Source organism: Culex quinquefasciatus, chromosome 3 (assembly GCF_015732765.1).
Source record: "Culex quinquefasciatus strain JHB chromosome 3, VPISU_Cqui_1.0_pri_paternal, whole genome shotgun sequence".
Classification (NCBI taxonomy): Eukaryota; Metazoa; Arthropoda; class Insecta; order Diptera; family Culicidae; genus Culex; species Culex quinquefasciatus.
In genome coordinates, this window is record NC_051863.1 from 171917159 (window position 1) to 171934265 (window position 17107).

The 17107-nt window shown below is 44.2% G+C and overlaps 1 protein-coding gene across 1 annotated transcript in view; it reads left to right on the forward strand.

Annotated features, from left to right (window-relative positions):
• The window catches only part of LOC6039275 (titin), a 30918-nt gene that overhangs the window by 12461 nt on the left and 1350 nt on the right, over positions 1–17107 (forward strand). Inside the window, 8 exon segments of the mRNA XM_038258756.1 lie at positions 84–5636; positions 5797–11001; positions 11791–11820; positions 11883–11975; positions 12038–14818; positions 14882–15023; positions 15082–16409; positions 16707–17006. Coding sequence (XP_038114684.1) covers positions 84–5636; positions 5797–11001; positions 11791–11820; positions 11883–11975; positions 12038–14818; positions 14882–15023; positions 15082–16409; positions 16707–17006 — 15432 coding nt within the window.

Consider the following 17107-nt stretch of genomic DNA (forward strand, 5'->3'; position numbering starts at 1 on the left):
TCTGTTTCAATTTGTATTACTTCTGTTGAATTTGAAACATGTACAACCAATCATCTCACTGAATGTTCTCAATATTCGTACAGACTCTTCAACACCCTACAGTATACAGACAGAACCCGAAGAAACAGCCACGATAAGCCACGAACCTGATACAAAACATAAAAAATCCACGAAGAAACAAACACACACACTCATTCAAGAACAAATCGAAGAGACTCCAATAGAGCAAGTCGAGTCGCTTCAAGAAGATGACACCACCGCAGATGATGTTCAAACCAAAGTTGAGAAAACAAAACGCAGGGTTGTTAAAAAGAAAAAGGTCGACACTAGGGTAGATATTAGCGAAGCTACAACCTTTGATGATGGATTTATCGAGCCGTTGGTAACTGATTTGACTACTGCCGAGGTTGCACATGAATGGGATATTCCGCAAGACAATATTATGGAATCTATCCCAACTATTGTGGAACTTCCAGAACATATTGTAGTTACAGAAAATGATGAGGGTAGAAAAACGGTCACCAAAAAACGTGTTATAAAGAAGAAATCCGCCAACAGAGAAGAACTGGTAGAGGTAGTTACGGTTCAGGAAGAGGACAAAGCTCCTGAAACAACAATCACTGTAACGGAACAGGAAAGACCACAGCAGGAAGCAAGTTCTGAGGACAAACCGAAACTCAAAAAGAAGAAGATTACAAAGACGAAAGTCACAGATGATACAGATGATATCATTGAAAGGCTTCTTAATTTGGAGGTAGAGAAAACACAGTTGGAACAATACGAACGCATGGACTTTGAGTTGACCAAAAGACCAAAAACAACTGAAAAAATAACCATAGAAGAACATCCAGAGGAAATTACCACAGTGCAAACAACAGAAGGGGAAATCACTGTAAGAAAGAAGGTCGCTAAGAAAAAAATCGGCGGCAAAACTGAAATAAGAGAAACGGTTACGACTCATAGAGAACGTGAAGAACCGCAAACTGTTGAAACAATCACGGAAGAGTTCGCAGAGCAATTTGAACCCAACCAGTTTGAGTCAGAAGAAGCTTCAGTCGTAGAAGATGCGCCAGAACATGTCGACATCCAGGAGACAATTACAAGGACTGGGGAAGTTATTAGACGGAAAGTGTCAAAGAAAAAATCTCCAAAGAAGACGCCTGAAACAACCACCATTGTGGATGAAGAAGCTGACGAGCTGCTGTTGATACCGGTGCAGCCAGAGCAACCAGAGCAAATTTTCATCGAAGAGCTACCGGAGAAGGTGGAGGTTGTTGAAACTGTAAGCATCGAGGGAAAACCTAAAAAGCAGGTCACAAAAACAAGGATCATCAAAAAACGTACAGGTGATAAAGTAGAGGAGGTTCAGGTTGTTACCATTCAACAAGACGACAAACCAACAGAGACTACGGTTACATTGTCTGAAGAAACTGTGCCGATTGAACAGATAAGCAATGATGAGGTTCCAAAGTTAAAGCCCAAAAAGAAGAAAATCAAAACCGTGAAGAAAACAGGAGAAGATACAGATGACATTATCGAAAAACTGTTGAATTTGGAAGTGAAGAAGACAGAGCTTGAAAAATATGAAAGAGTAGAAATGGAGTTCAGAAGACCTTCGAAAATTGCAGAAGAATTCACTGTAGATGCAATGCAAGTGCAGCAAGCAATTGTCGAAGATCTGCCAGCAGAACATACAATTAAAATTATACCTGCAATCGAGAAACCAAAAAAGGTTGTTACTAAAAAACAAGTTATCAAGAAAAAGGTTGGCGATCAAGAGCAAACCATTGAAACCGTTACAGTGCAGGAAGAGGATGAAACTCCACAAACTACTGTCACGGAAGCTATGCAGCCTGAGGAATTCGAACCTGTGTATCCAGAAGAAGCAACTATTGAGCAGACATCAGAACTGCATGACGTTGTAGCCAAATCAATTAAAGCTAAGAAGAAGGGAAAGAAACCAGTCGAACAAATTGCCGAACCAGTGCAAGAACTAGAGTCGGAAATTGAACCTCTCCCAACGGAACCAATTCAGGTAGTTTTCGAAGAAATGCCGGAAACGGTTGAGGTAATAGATATAATTACCGAAGCAGGAAAACCGAAAAAGCAAACAAAGAAAACTAAAGTAATCAAGAAAAAGGTCGGTGATGAGGTGGAAGAGATACAAGTCGTTACACTGCAAGAAGATGACAAACCAGCTGAGACGACGATTACTGTTACTGAAGAAATATATGAGCCTGTTCTATCTAAAGAGACTTCATCAGATACACCAAAACTGAGGAAAAAGAAAATTAAAACTGTAAAGAAAAGCACGGATGATACTGATGATATTATCGAAAGATTATTGAATCTAGAGGTAAAGAAAACAGAGTTGGAACAGTACGAAAAAATCGATGTCGAATTTAAGCCACGTCGAAAAGCCATCGAGGAAACATCCGTTGAAGAATTCCCAGAAACTGTGGTAATTCAGCAAACCGAAGAAGGAACTGAAACTAAACAGACAGTTAAGCGAAAAGTGATCAAGAAAAAGATTGGCAAAAAAGAAGAAACAACTGAGGTTATAACAGTACAAACTGGTGAAGAAGCACCAACAACTACTGTAACTGTTACTGAGCAAGATATACCTTTGGAGGAGAGCGAAATATTCTTCAGCGAACCCCAGGAACCGCAGGAAGCCGCTATTATCGAACAATTACCGGAAGAAGTAAAGGTGACGGAAGTTATAACCGAGCAAGGAAAACCGAAAAAGCAGGTGACAAAGAAACGAACACTCAAGAAGAAAATTGGCGATAAGGTCGAAACAGTAGAGGTTACAACCATACAGGAGGATGGCAAAGAACCCGAGACAACGGTCACGATTTCAGAACAAGAAGTGGAACCAGAAATTCCAGATATTCGCGAAGCAGATCAACTCAGCCCAGCACTTGTCAGTAAGTCAGTGGAAAAACCAAAATCTAAAAAGAAAAAGGTTAAAATAATAAAGACTTCAGATACAGCAGATGACATAATCGAAAGATTGCTAAATCTGGAGGTGAAGAAAACAGAGTTAGAACAATATGAAAGAGTTGATGTCGAGTTCAAGAAAAAACCGAAACATGTTAAAGAGGAAACTATTCAGCAACCGCTCTCTGAAACAGCAGAAGTATCAGAAGTTACAATTGCTACATCAAAGATTAAAAAGGTGAAAAAACCTGCCGAAAAGAAGGAAATGCTAGAGCCCAGCGAAAATAAATTGGAAACTCCGAGTCTAGTTGAGATTGAAAAACTTGTTCCGACGGAGGAAGTCGAGGAAGAGAGGCCGGTAATACCATCCGTTGTAGAGGATATCGCTAAACTACTTCCTTCTGATACCGAAACCAAAAAAGTGATAAGTAAGAAAAAGGTTACTAAAAGGAAACCAGCTGACGAACAAGCTCAGTCAACAGAAACAGAAACGCAAGATATTATTTCTGAAGAATCAGTTACATTTGATGAACCCGAAAAGACTCTAGAGGAGCCAGCAGCTGTAGATGTACCGAGTTTCGATGAAACTGTAACAGAAATAACCATTACTGAACCTCAAAAGCAAGAAGCAATTATTGAGGAATACCAAGAAGAACACCTAACCTTCCAAGAGAAATCTATTAAACAGGAAAAGGAGAAAATACAAGCAGAAGAGGCAGTTGAATTGAAGAAAACTCAAAAGAAGATCAAGAAAAAGGTCAAAAAGTCAGAACAAAAAGACGAAGATGAGGAACTGGAGCGTTTGCTTAATCTTGAAATAGAGAAAACTGAGTTAGAAACTTATGAAAAGGTTGAACTAGAAGCTAAACCAAAACCAGAAAAGCAAAAACCAAAATTAGAGCCGATCAAAATTGAGCGTCGAGACCAGAAACCAACTAAACTGCAAATTACTGAACCGATAGAAGCACCGCAAACAGTAAAACTTAGGAAAACAAAACGCCCAGAAAAGAAGGAAATTGAAGAAACTGTAGTTCCAAAAGTTCTCCTGAGAAGCCGTATCATCAGAATAGAATTTCCTCCTGAGATTAGACACCCGGAAATCACAGAGCTGGTAACAAAGAAGGGAGTTGGTGAGCTGGCAAGAGCTGATGAAGAAGAAGAAAAAACCAAATTGAAGAAGATTAAGAAAATTAAAACTTCAAAACACACTGAGCTGGAATTAGAAAAACTAGAAATGCCAGAATTCGATGCCGATAAACCTCAAGTGCAGGACATTCCTGAGGAAAAGGGCACATACCAACGCAAACCAAAGGATAAGGTCGAGGAAGTTCATGAAGAAAAAACGATCAAGTTAGGAAAAGGAAAGGTTAAAATTGACGAGGCGGAAGAAGAAACTGTTAAACTGAAGAAAACACCCAGGAAGCAGAAAGAAGAAACCTCAGAAGATACAGACGCTGTGAAGAAGCCAAAACAAAAACCAGAAACGGTTGATGTTGAAGCAAAGCAGAGGCATATAGAAAAACCAACGTTCGAACCAACTGATATACCGGATGTAACAGTTGAGATCGAAAAGTACCAAAGACCGTCCCCAGAACCGGTGGAACCGGAAGAGGAAACGCCTAAGAAAAAGAAACGTCAAAAGAAGCCCAAAGAGCCGGAAGAGCCCGAAAAGCTCGAGCGACCCCTCGTTATGGGTAAAGGTAAAACTCCTGATGAAGTTCCCGAAGATGATGTGAAGTTCAGAATACCCTCATCTAAGAAACCTGAAGATGAGCCAGAAGAAATAAAACTGAAACCAATTTCTAAGCCAACAAGGGAGCCGACCGACACTGAAAATGAAGCGGATCGTGAGATGGGCCTTCCTACTTTTGCTGAAAAACCAGACGAACCAGAAGTAGAGGGTATAACGCTTGAAACCAAGAGGAAAAAGATTATCAAGAAGAAAACTCCCAAGCAAAAATCAGAAGATGAGCCAGTCGCTGAGCCAACAGTTGAAGAACCTGAAAAACTGGAATCAGTAGAAACAACAGCTCCTCTAGAGAATATTCAAACAGTATCACCTCAACAGGAACCTGAAGACATTTGGCAATCCATTCGAGAAATTCCAACGGAAGTGCAACTACCTGCAGAAGTGATTGTTGAACAGTTACCAATAGAAGAGAAACAACTAACAACTGTTGATGGAAATCAACAAATCATTACCAAGAAGGTTATAAAAAAGAAACAAAAAAATAAGGAAGAAATCATCGAAGTAGTAACTGTTCAGACCGGTGACCAGGCTCCTGAAACTACAGTTACTGTAAGCGAAATATCTCCTGAAGAACCGACCTTTGAAAGAGATCTACCACAACAACCCAAAATACGCGTTAAGAAAGTAAAAGTTCCCAGCAAAAAAGACGACATCGACAAGATTGTCCAAAAGTTGCTCGAACAAGAGATCACAAAAACGGAACTCGAAAAATATGAAAAGTTTGACTTTGAACCTTCGCAAAAGCCCCAAGCCGAACCACAACAAGTCGATACAGTTCAAATTAAAAAGCCCAAGAAAACAAAACAGAAAGAAGTCAAACAACATGAAACTATATCACTAGAAACACCAACAGATACATCAGAAACCCTAGAAATCATGCCGATTGAAACACAAACACCAGACACATTACACACATCCACTACCGAAGCACAACTGAGAATTAGTAAGTATTACAAGTCACATTTGAAAAACAAAAAAAAAAATCACATTAAAATATCGGTCAAATAAAATGTATATTACTAATGTAATCTTTTGTATAGGAAATTGCATGAAAAAAAAACTTTACTTTGATGTGGATTAACACTCATTTTCTCTCAATACAGGCGCCGACACAATCGAAATCAAAGAGGACGTATTTGAGACGAAAGAACTCGTAACGGAAGCACCTGCAGCTGAGGAGGTTGCCCCGGTTGAGATTGCAGAGGCTGCCGCCGAACAATCTGTTGTCCAACAGAAGCCGACGCTAGAGGCCGCCCCTAAAGAAGAGTTGTTTGAACAACTCGTAGAGGAAACATCCGTCGCTCCGGATCTACCGCTCGACAAGGTGGAAATCGAAGCCATCGAAGTTCCCGACGAAATCACTGGCAAGCTTTCGATCCTTGACAAGCCAACATTGACGGCAGCTGCCCGAGAGGAAACTTTCGAGCAACAGGTAGAAGAAACCGATAATGTGCCATCTCTTTCACTGGATGAGATTGTGCCGACAGCTGTTGACGTTGCTGACCAGGCCACCGAGAAGCCCAACATTCAAAGCAAACCACTGTTGGAAGCTGCTCCGGTTGAAGAACTTCTCGATCTTCCCGCCGAGGAAGCTGACGCTGTTGCATCGCTGTCTCTGGATGAGGTCCAGGTAGCGCCGGTCGACATTTTGGACCAGGCCACCGAGAAGCCGTACATTCAAAGCAAACCTCTGTTGGAAGCTGCCCCAGTTGAAGAACTTCTAGATCTTCCAGCCGAGGAAGCTGACACTGTTGCATCACTATCTCTGGATGAGGTCCAGGTAGCACCAGTCGACATTTTGGACCAGGCCACCGAGAAACCTCAGATAAGTCAAAAGCCAACGGTTACCGCAGCACCTGCTGAAGGATTGTTTGAAGCGACAGCAGAAGAAACTGAAGCAGCACCGTCTTTGTCTTTGGACAAAGTACAAGTGGCTCCAGTTGAGGAATCGCTTGCAGCGCCAACCGAGCAAGTTAAGGTAACGCCGGTAGCGGAGGTGCAGGTCGCTCCGGAACCGAAAAAGGTCAAAAAGGTGACCAAGGTGAAAAAGACCAAAAAGTCCCTCGATGATGACGAAGAGCTACAACGATTGCTTAACTTGGAAGTTGAGAAAACCGAGCTGGAGATGTACGAAAAGGTTGACATTGACGCCAAGCCGAAAGTGAAGCCGCAAAAGGGTGAGCTAGAGCATCTAGAACCTATCAAGATAGAACGAAAAGAACAAAAACCAATCAAACTTGAAATCACAGACACACCAGAACCACAAACAGTAAAATTGCGTAAAACCGTGTTGCCAGAGAAGAAAGAAATCGAAGAGGTCACTGTCCCGAAGGTATTACTGAAGAGTAGAATTGAACAGGTTCAGTATCCACCAGAGGCACAGAAGCCTCAAGTCGTCGAACTAGACATCAAGCGTGGCGTGGGCGAGCTCACTAGAACCGAAGAAGAGGAAGACGAACGTGAGGTTAAGAAAATCAAAAAGGTTAAGATTATTAAGAAAGAAAAGACCAAACTCGAAACTCTTGACATCGAGAAATTCGAAAAAGAGCCCACCGAAATTGAAGAGAAGGAAGAAGAGAAACCGAAATATCAACGACAGGTGAAGGAAAAACCAGAGGACGAAACAGACGAGAGAACTCTTGTCCTAGGTAAGGGAAAGCTTAAGAAGGATGAGGAAGAAATCGAGCAAGTTAAACTGAAGAAAATTCCAACAAAACCCAAAGAAGAAGAACAGGTCGAGGAAAAGCCCAAAAAGAAGAAGGAAGACAAGCCGGTTGAAGTCGATGAGGTCAAGAAACAAAGGCATGTAGAAAAACCAACCTTCACTCCTACCGACATTCCTGACGTTGAAACGGAACTCGAGCCATACGAAAAACCGGCTCCCGAGCCTAAAGAAAAGCCTACGAAGGAACCAAAGAAACCAAAGGTACCCAAGGAGCCGAAAGCACCCGAAGTACCAGAAGAGCCTGAACACAAAATTGTGCTAGGTAAAGGAAAACTTCCGGAGCCTGAACCAGAACCAGAGGTTAAGTTCCGTATTCCAGTAGGCAAGAAGCCTGAAGAGGAACCAGAAGAAATCAAACTCAAACCATTCAAGAAACCATCGCCAGAAAAGGAACCAACTGAGCGTGATGCTGATAGAGAAATGGCTTTGCCAGCACCCAAAGAATATCCAGACGAGCCTGAAGCGGATATTACAATCAAAAAGAAGAAAAAGAAGGTTCCAAAAGAACCTGAAGTACCAGCTCCAGTGGAAGAAGTTTCTGAACAGGTTCCAGTAAAGCCCGAAACAGTAAAGCCAGTCGATGTAACTCCGGAGACTCCCAAAGTTGAGGAACCGTTGCCGGAAGAGAAGGTAAAAATAACGAAACCGCTTCCAGTTGAACAACCAACCGAATCGGTTGTCCCGAAACCGGTGGAAGAGATCACTGGCGAGCTCCCAACTCAGATACTACCATCAGAAAAACCGACCGAGCTTGAAGTTGACAAACTGAAAGAAGCTGTAGTTGAACAACCGGAAATACACGAGGTTAAGGAAGAAAAGACCAAGAAGGTCGTCAAGAAGGTGAAAAAGCCCAAAGCTAAGCCTGAAGAAGATGACGCTCTTGAGCGGCTACTCAACCTAGAAATTGAGAAAACCCCACTTGAGGTTTATGAGAAGGTTGATTTGGAGCCTAAGTCGAAGGAAAAGCCTGCTCCAGAAGAAGTCCCAGTTGAAATAGCCAAGCCAGAAGTGGTCGAAGAAAAACCTAAGCCAAAACCAGAGCCCGAAGTCAAAATTGCAGAAATTGTTGAGCCTGAACCGACACCAGTTCTAGTGACAGAGGAAAAGCTCACAGAACAACCGACTACTGAAGAAGCTGTCCCTGCTGAAGTAACGGTGGATTTGGTCAAGGTTGTTGAAATAAAGCCTGTAGAAGTTAAACAGGACATTCCCAAAGAAGAAGAAAAACCGATTCCTTTGGAGCCCGAACAACCTCAAAAGAAACCAAAAGAAAAGAAGATCATAAAGACGGTTGTTAAGAAACCTAAGAAGGCCTCGATTGATGACGATGAACAACTACAGAGACTGCTGAATCTTGAAATTGAGAAAACCGAACTTGAGCAATATGAAAAGATCGACGTTGACTTTGCCAAGAAAACTAAAACCGTCGAAGAAGTGGAAGTTGTACAAAAGCCGCAAAAACCAGAGATTGAAGAAGTTCTTGAAGAAGTCGTGTTGAAACCAAAACCAAAAGAAAAGGTTGTTAAACCAGTCGAAGAAGAGGTAGAAGTTGCTTTCAAGATCCAAAGGAAACCAAAACTCGAAGATGAGCCTCAGGAGGTTGAAGAAAAGATCACTCTTAAACCTACTCCACAAAAACCGGAAGAAACAGTGTCGGTTGAAAGAATCATCAAAATTGAAGTTGAACGTTCCGAGCCAGTTACGATCGAGCCTGTTATTGAGGAAGCGGAAGATATAACAGTTGAGAGAGAAGATATTCCGACTGTTGAACCGCTTGTTGAAGAACCAGTGGATGAGGTTATTGCTCCCGAAGAAGTCGTACCAATACAGCCAATCGAAGAGGAAATTTCAGAAGCAGTACCCATCATCGAGGACGCTGTCATCGAAGTTCCGTCGGAAGAGATTGCACAGGTGGTAGAGTCCGTCCCAATTGAACCAATTGTTGAAGAACCAACACCAGTTGTCCCGGCTCGCAAGAAGTCTATCAAACCAGAACCGGCCCCTGCTCCTGTTGCCGTGGAAGAGAAACCTAAGGAAAAGCCCAAAAAGAAGACCGTGGTCAAAAAGAAGAAGCCAAGTCTGGATGACGATGCAGAACTTCAAAGACTTTTGAATCTAGAGATTGAAAAAACGGAACTGGAGCAATATGAAAAGGTTGATGTTGACTTCCGCAAGCGCGAGAAGGTCCGTGTTGTTGATCAACCGAAACCGCAACAGGGAGTCGAATCCACGGTAGAACCCGAGGAAACAGTTCAACTTAAACCGAGGAAGAAAAGTATTAAGCCTCAAGTAGAGACGATTGAGGAAACAGAAGTCGCGTTTAAATTGAAGCCTAAGAAAAAACCGGAGCCGGAAGAAGCGGTACAGGATGCAACTGTGACTTTGAGGAAAGAAAAACCAAAGGTGGTCGAAGAGACTGCCGTAGAGGAAATAATTACACTTCGACCAGTAGCACCGAAACCAGAAGATGTAGAAGATGTCGAAGAAGTTGTCAGGCTAAAATCTGAACCACAACCAACCACTTACGACGAAGCGGAAGCATCGCTGGAAATAATTCGCGAGGCGCCTCAGGAAGAGGTGAAACCTGTAGAGCCAAAGAAGGTTGAAAAGCCGAAAGTGAAAAAGGTGGTCAAGAAAAAGAAAGAAGATGACGTTGATGAAATCACGAGAAAGTTGTTGGAAATGGACATTCCAAAAACGGAACTTGAGAAATATGAAAAGATCGACATCGACATCACCAAGAAACCCAAAGAATCGGTCGAGGATGTTGTGGTTTCCAAGCGAAAGCCTAAACCAGTAGTTCAGGAAGAGGAGGAAGTAGAAGTTACTCAACAGTTGAAGCTTCGTAAAAAGCCCGAAGTTGCTCCCGAGCCTGAAGAAGCTGAGGCTACCTTCAAGGTTGCAAAGAAACCTGAACCCCAACCTGAGCCGGAGGATGTTGAGGCATCGCTAACTATTACAAAAGAACAGGAAGTTGAAGCTCCGAAAGAAGAAATTTCAGAGCACGTCGTCATTCGTAAGCAGCGTCCTCGGCCTAAGCCAGCCTTCCGTAGGGAAGTTCTGGACGAGGAGGAAGTACGCATCAAGAAGATCAAGAAGGTACGACAGCCACGACCAGTGTTTAAAGATGTCGAACCAGAAACCGTTACCTTCCAACCAAGACGTACCAAACACATTGAGGACATTGAACAGGAGTTTAAGATCCAGCTGGATTCGTATGCCAGGGAGGAGATTTCCATGACCGGTCGGGTGAAACTACCGGCGCCGTACAGTTACGGAGAAGAAACGGGCGAAGCGCACATAACCATCATCAAGGAAGTGGGCGATGACGATGAGGTTGTGTACGAAGTGATCTACAGCGACAGTGAGGTCGACGTTCAAGACGATTATGATAGGTATGACGAAGATTCAGAAAATGTGGTCTTTGAGCTTCGCAAACGCCGAGAAAAGCTTGAGGGTCTCATCGTTCATCATGAGGAGGAAATTTCTATCAACCTGGCGCGTCGCAAATCACAAGTCACACACGAAGAAGAATCATTCACACTGAAACAACAAAAGAAGTCTCTGGCTACATACTCTGAAGGTTTTTATCACTTTGCAGTATATTTTTCCCATTTGGCCTGATCTTCTTTACCAATAACAGATTTTTACAGAGTTTGATTTGGAGAATTAACATAAATGATTACTCTATCTATTTACTATTTCAACGAAAGAAAAAACATGATTTACACCAGTAAAAATCAAAACAAAACTTGACCACAACTACAATATACGCTTAAACACTACCTAAACCTGGCACTTTAACCGGAACCAAACAGGTTCAAAGGCCCAGCGAAGTGAACTTCTATCGCTACTCTATTCTATTACTTCTTTCCTAAAACTTTTCTGCGGATCTTATAACGTTCACTGCTGTAAATATAGGCTAATCTAATATTTTATAGCAACTTTACTTTTAAGCAAATAATCGGAGGATCTACTATTTTTCTTTATTCTCACTATATCCTTCTCAAGTTCTTCTGCACTCTATCTATCTATTCCTCCTGTGTAAATATTTTCCACTGACCTATTTCCGTCTGAACTTCGGTTACTAATGTTCTTCTTATCTTCTCTAACTCAAACTGAGTTTTTTAATTCTTTCTCTAAACAGGAATGATTTTTCACTATCCTAATATGGCCTGCGTTTGACCCTTCTATTTTGAACAAACACTTTTCTATTCTTCTACTATCCACTATCAATTATAACATTTCACCACCTTTCCAGACTATACTAGAAACGAGTTTTGTACACTGCAAATCCGATCACTATTGTACGAAGTATACTAATCTTTCTTTCGTTTTGTTCCATCCGAAAATTATCTTTCGATTCCCACAGAAACTGCTTCACTGAAGATTATTCGAGAAGGTAATGGTTGTATTTTTTATTACGTAAGATATTATTCATTAAAAACGTGTTATTTTTTACAGAAGAGGCAATCGAGATGTACTGTATTCAGTCGGTTGAAGCAGAAAACGAAGAAGCGCTTCATATGGTTGAAGGTGAAAAGGTGTACGTTATTGGTAAGCATCGGATTCGTTTCAGATGTTGGCCATAGTTATTTATCCTGTTTGTTTTTCAACAGATCGTACCAACTCCGAGTGGTGGTTCGTGAAGCGATCCTGGAGCGAGGAACGCGGATTCGTCCGTCGTGAGTTGCTCATGGACGCCGTCACCTATCCGCAGTACGTACAGAAGACCTTGAACGAAAAGATCGACAAGCTGCCCGTTTTCGAGAAGCCCGGACCGAGCGAGAAGCCACAAGCTCCGAAAATCATCGAAAAGCTTCAGCCCATCGGCACTCAGGATGGTTACACGGTTCAGTTCGAATGTAAGGTCGAAGGATATCCGAGACCGCAGATCACCTGGTTCCGACAGACTGCCGTGATCAAGACCTCACAGGACTTCCAGATTTACTACGATGACGACAACGTAGCAACGCTGATTATTCGTGAAGTGTTCCCAGAGGACGCTGGCACGTTCACATGTGTGGCTAAGAACATTGCCGGATTTGCAGCCAGCACTACCGAATTGACGGTTGATTCGCTCACTTCGGATCATGGTTCCGAGGTGGCAACGCTGTCCAGAAAGAGTATGTCCCGCGAATCTTCGTTGGCCGATATTCTGGAAGGTATCCCACCGACCTTCTCTCGTAAACCCAAGGCACAGTATGTTGACGCTGGATCGGATGTTTTGTTGGAATGTCGACTTGTCGCTATTCCCGAGCCCGATATCCAGTGGTTCTACAATGGAACCGAAATCAAGAGCAAAGATAACATGCAAGTTGTGGTTGAGTCCGATATGCACATGTATTGTACCGTGGTTCACATCCAAGGAATTGAGAAACAACAAGAAGGTTCATACCAGGTGATTGCTCGCAATCGTGAGGGTGAATCAGCATTGGACATTACCGTAAAGGTGAAGACCGGCGTGGACGAGCCACCACAAATTTTGGAACCACTCAAGAGTATGAGCATTCGTCAAGGTGAAACGGTCATGCTGACAACGCAGATCGTCGGTAATCCTACGCCCGAAGTTCAGTGGTACAAGAATGGAAAAGCACTCACAACTCCCACGCAGGTCGACAAGAACATGTATACGGTCACACTGCTTTCTCCAACTCACGAGAACGCTGGTGAATACACGGTCAAGGCAAAGAACGCCGCCGGTACTGTTGAAACAACTGCATCCCTCACAGTGGACGAATCCAACCTAGGAAATCCGCAGGCTCCACTGTTTTTGGAACGATTCGAAGAACAGAGTGTTACTCAAGGTGGCATCATCAAACTGCCAGCTAAGGTTTCAGGAAATCCCGTGCCGGAGATTTTGTGGCTGCGTAACAACAACACACTGCTGCCCTCGAAGAAGATCAAACAGGCATACGATGGCAAGAACATTGAGCTTACCATTACGAATGCCGACTCCGAGCAGGACACCGGAAACTACAAGTGTATCGCTTCCAACACGGTTGGCAAGGCTTCACACGGAGCTCGCGTAACCGTTGAAGTCGATAAGGTCACGTTTGTGAAAAAGCTGAAGAAGACGGTCACCGTTGAGGAGAGCAAGCCGGTCACGCTTGAGTGTGAAACATCGCATACGGTGTCCACCAAATGGTTCCACAACGGAAAGGAAATGAGCGGAATGGATCATCGTGTGATCGTTCAGGAAGGAAAGGTCCACAAGTTGGTCATTAAGAATCCGACGATCAAGGACACCGGTGTGTACAAGTGCACCGTGAAGGATCAGACAACGGAATGCAGCCTGACCGTTCTTGAAGCCAAGCCAGAATTCTTGCGCAAGTTGGAAGACGTGGAAACCAAGGAAAAGCAGAACGCCGTACTTGAGGTTGAAATTTCTTCGGAAACTGCCGATGTCACATGGTACAAGGAGGGCAAGAAGATTGTAGAACAGAAGGGCAAGTACGAATTCAGCAAGAAGGGTAAAACTCGTAGCTTGTTTGTGCGCAGTACTTCGGTGCACGATGAAGGCGAATACACTTGCACTCTGGCTGATCAAGAATGTACTGCTGAGGTGGTGGTCATTGAACTCCCACCAGAAATTATTACTCCATTGAAGGATGTAACCGTTGCACGTGGAGAGAATGCCGTCTTCGAGATCGAACTAACGAAAGGAGACGCTTTGGTCCGTTGGTACAGAAATGAAACGGAACTCTCGTTCAACGGTCACTACCAGTTGACCATCGATGGTAAACGACAAACTCTTAAGATTAACAAAACTGTCGATGATGATTCCGGTGTGTACAAGTGCGTTGTCGGCGATCAGCTGGCCACGGCTCGTCTAACTGTTGAAAAGCCACTGGTTGACTTCGTCAAGCGTCTACCGGAGGTAACGATCGCTACCAAAGAAACCGATGCGGTGTTTATCGTTGAGTTGTCTGAGTCTGCCGAAGTGAAATGGTTCAAGAACAACAAGCAGATTAAGGCATCCAGCAAGTACGAGCTGATCAGCGAGCAGAACGTCCGCAAACTGGTTGTGAAAAACGCTACCGAAGATGATGAGGAGGAGTACACGTGCACTATCGCCAACGTTAAGACTTCGTCGAAATTGAAAGTCGAGATCATAAAGGTGGCTCCGACGATCTTCGACGATACCCGTACGTACACGATCCGCAAGGAAGAGGACGTCACGTTCAACGTAAAGTTCAACGCCACACCGAAGCCCGAAGCCGAGTGGTACGTCAACGAGAAGCTGATTATTCCGTCGCCCCGTTACGTGTCCAAGGTGGGTGAAGAGACCGCCAGCTTGACCATCCGAAAGGTTGTCGAAAGCGACGCGGGAGAATATACCGTTCGGCTGGCGAACGAGTGCGGCGATGCGAGCGCGTCCTTCACGCTGATTGTCAAGAGTGAGTATGGGTGAGGGAGTGTGGCTTTGAACAGGGGTTTGAGTAAGGTTTATTGCATTACAGAACAACCAGCTGCTCCAGAAGCTCCGGAAGCTACTCGAATCACCGACGACTCGATCACGCTGTTCTGGAAGTCACCTGAGGATAATGGAAACAGTACAATCACCGAATACATTCTGGAGTATCAAGAAAAGAGCAAGAAGAAGTAAGATTGTAGCTGTAGGTACGCTTGCAACATAATACTGACAATATTTTCATTACAGATGGACCGAGATTACCAACATCACCGAGACAACTACGACAGTCACGAAGCTAACGAAGAATTCCGAATACACATTCCGGGTAACTGCTGTCAACGAAATTGGCAAGGGACCGGCATCGCCGAATTCACCATACTACAAGATTGCCGCCCCTATTCAGAAGGAAGCTCCAGTTGTCAGCGAGCATCTGAAGGACGTTTCCATTGGTTTGGATCAGACGATTACGCTGACCTGCGTCGTCAACGGGGTACCAACTCCTGAAGTGACATGGTATCGCAACGGAACGGTGCTGAAGGAGCGCACTATTACGTACGAGAATGGAGCTGCCAAATACGTCGTTAAGAAAACTACTACTGAGACGAGTGGTACTTACGTGTGTAAGGCTACGAACGAAGTCGGAAGTGTAGAGAGCAGCTGCCGTGTGGTGATCGAGGAGAAGCCTACAATTACCGTCGATAAGAAGCTGATTGTGCAGAAGTTGCGTGTCGGTGACGAGTACACTGTAGTTGCGAACATCACCGGATTCCCTGTGCCGGATATTCTGTGGTATCGCGAGGATGAAATCATTGCTTCTACTGCTGAACATCGCATCGAAACTACGGCGAGCACTTCGACTATCAAGTTTGCGTCGCTGGATCGTACAGATAGTGGAAAATACATTGTCGAAGCGGTAAATTCCGCCGGATCAACCAGTGTGGAATTGCAGCTGAAGGTGATCGACAAACCAAGCAAACCGGAAGGACCGATCGTAGTGAAGGAACTTAGTCCGGAGGCAGTTGTGATCGAGTGGAAACCACCGGCGGACGATGGTGGTCTGGAGATTTCCCAATACTCGATCGAGAAATGTGACGATACTAATAAGAACGCTTGGATTAAGGTTGCCGATGTGCAGAGGAACATCAAGTCGTACTGCATCCAGAAGTTGCTCGACTCAACTCAGTATCACTTCCGTGTGATCGCTCAGAACCCGATCGGTTGTTCGGAGCCACTGGAGAGTGCTACTATTACCGTGCAGGCCGTGATGGAACCTCCATCGCCTCCGCGAGGCCCGATCGAGACTTCGGGAATGACAAGCACGTCGTTCGAACTCATGTGGCAGCCGTCGGAGAACAATGGAGGCAGCAAGATCACCGAGTACATCGTTGAGTTCAAGGAATCGAAGAAGAAGGTTTGGAAGGTCATTGGAACCACCAACGGTAACGAGACCTCACTGCTGATCGAGAACCTGACGGCAAACCGTGCTTACGACTTTAAGATTTACGCCAAGAACAAAATCGGAACAAGCGAGGCGTTGCAGACGGAAGAGTCGATCGTTGCCGGAAGAGAAATCAGTAAGTTCCACATCCGGTGTATGCTACCTGTCGCTAACTTGCTTCTGTCCTGTGCTGAACTAACCCTTGTCGATGTCGAACTCTACTTAACACATACAATCACACTATGCGTTTAACATTCACTATTCTATCTCTCTGCACTATACTCAACTGTCCGAACCTCGGGCAGATCTTAACGTTTCCGACTTTCCAACTTTAAACTAGCAGCCCTGCGCGCGCGCTGTAGATTGTAAAACGTGTCACAAACTCACCTAAATGTAAACTCACAACACCGTATTCCCACCTCCACACTACTAGCACCACCCTCAGCGCCACGTAACCTGCGTATCGTCAACGTGACCAGCAAGAGCGTCAAACTCGAGTGGGAGCAGCCGGAAACGAACGGCGGCTCGGAGGTGACCGGTTACGTGGTCGAAAAACGGCTCACCACTGCCCAGCAGTGGACCAAGATTAAAACACTGGACGCCAACTGTCTCAGTTACAGCGTCGACAACCTGAAGGAAAAGTCTGAACTCGTGTTCCGGGTATTCGCCGAGAACGCGATCGGCCTGAGTTCGCCCGCGACCTCAGACACCGTTACACTGAAAACACATGCCAGTAAGATTCTCGATGTTCCACATAGTTGTTTCTGCTGTATTTTTTGTAGCTTGACCGTGCGAGCACGGAGCGGAGTACTGATTGCGTGTTTGCGTTTCTTT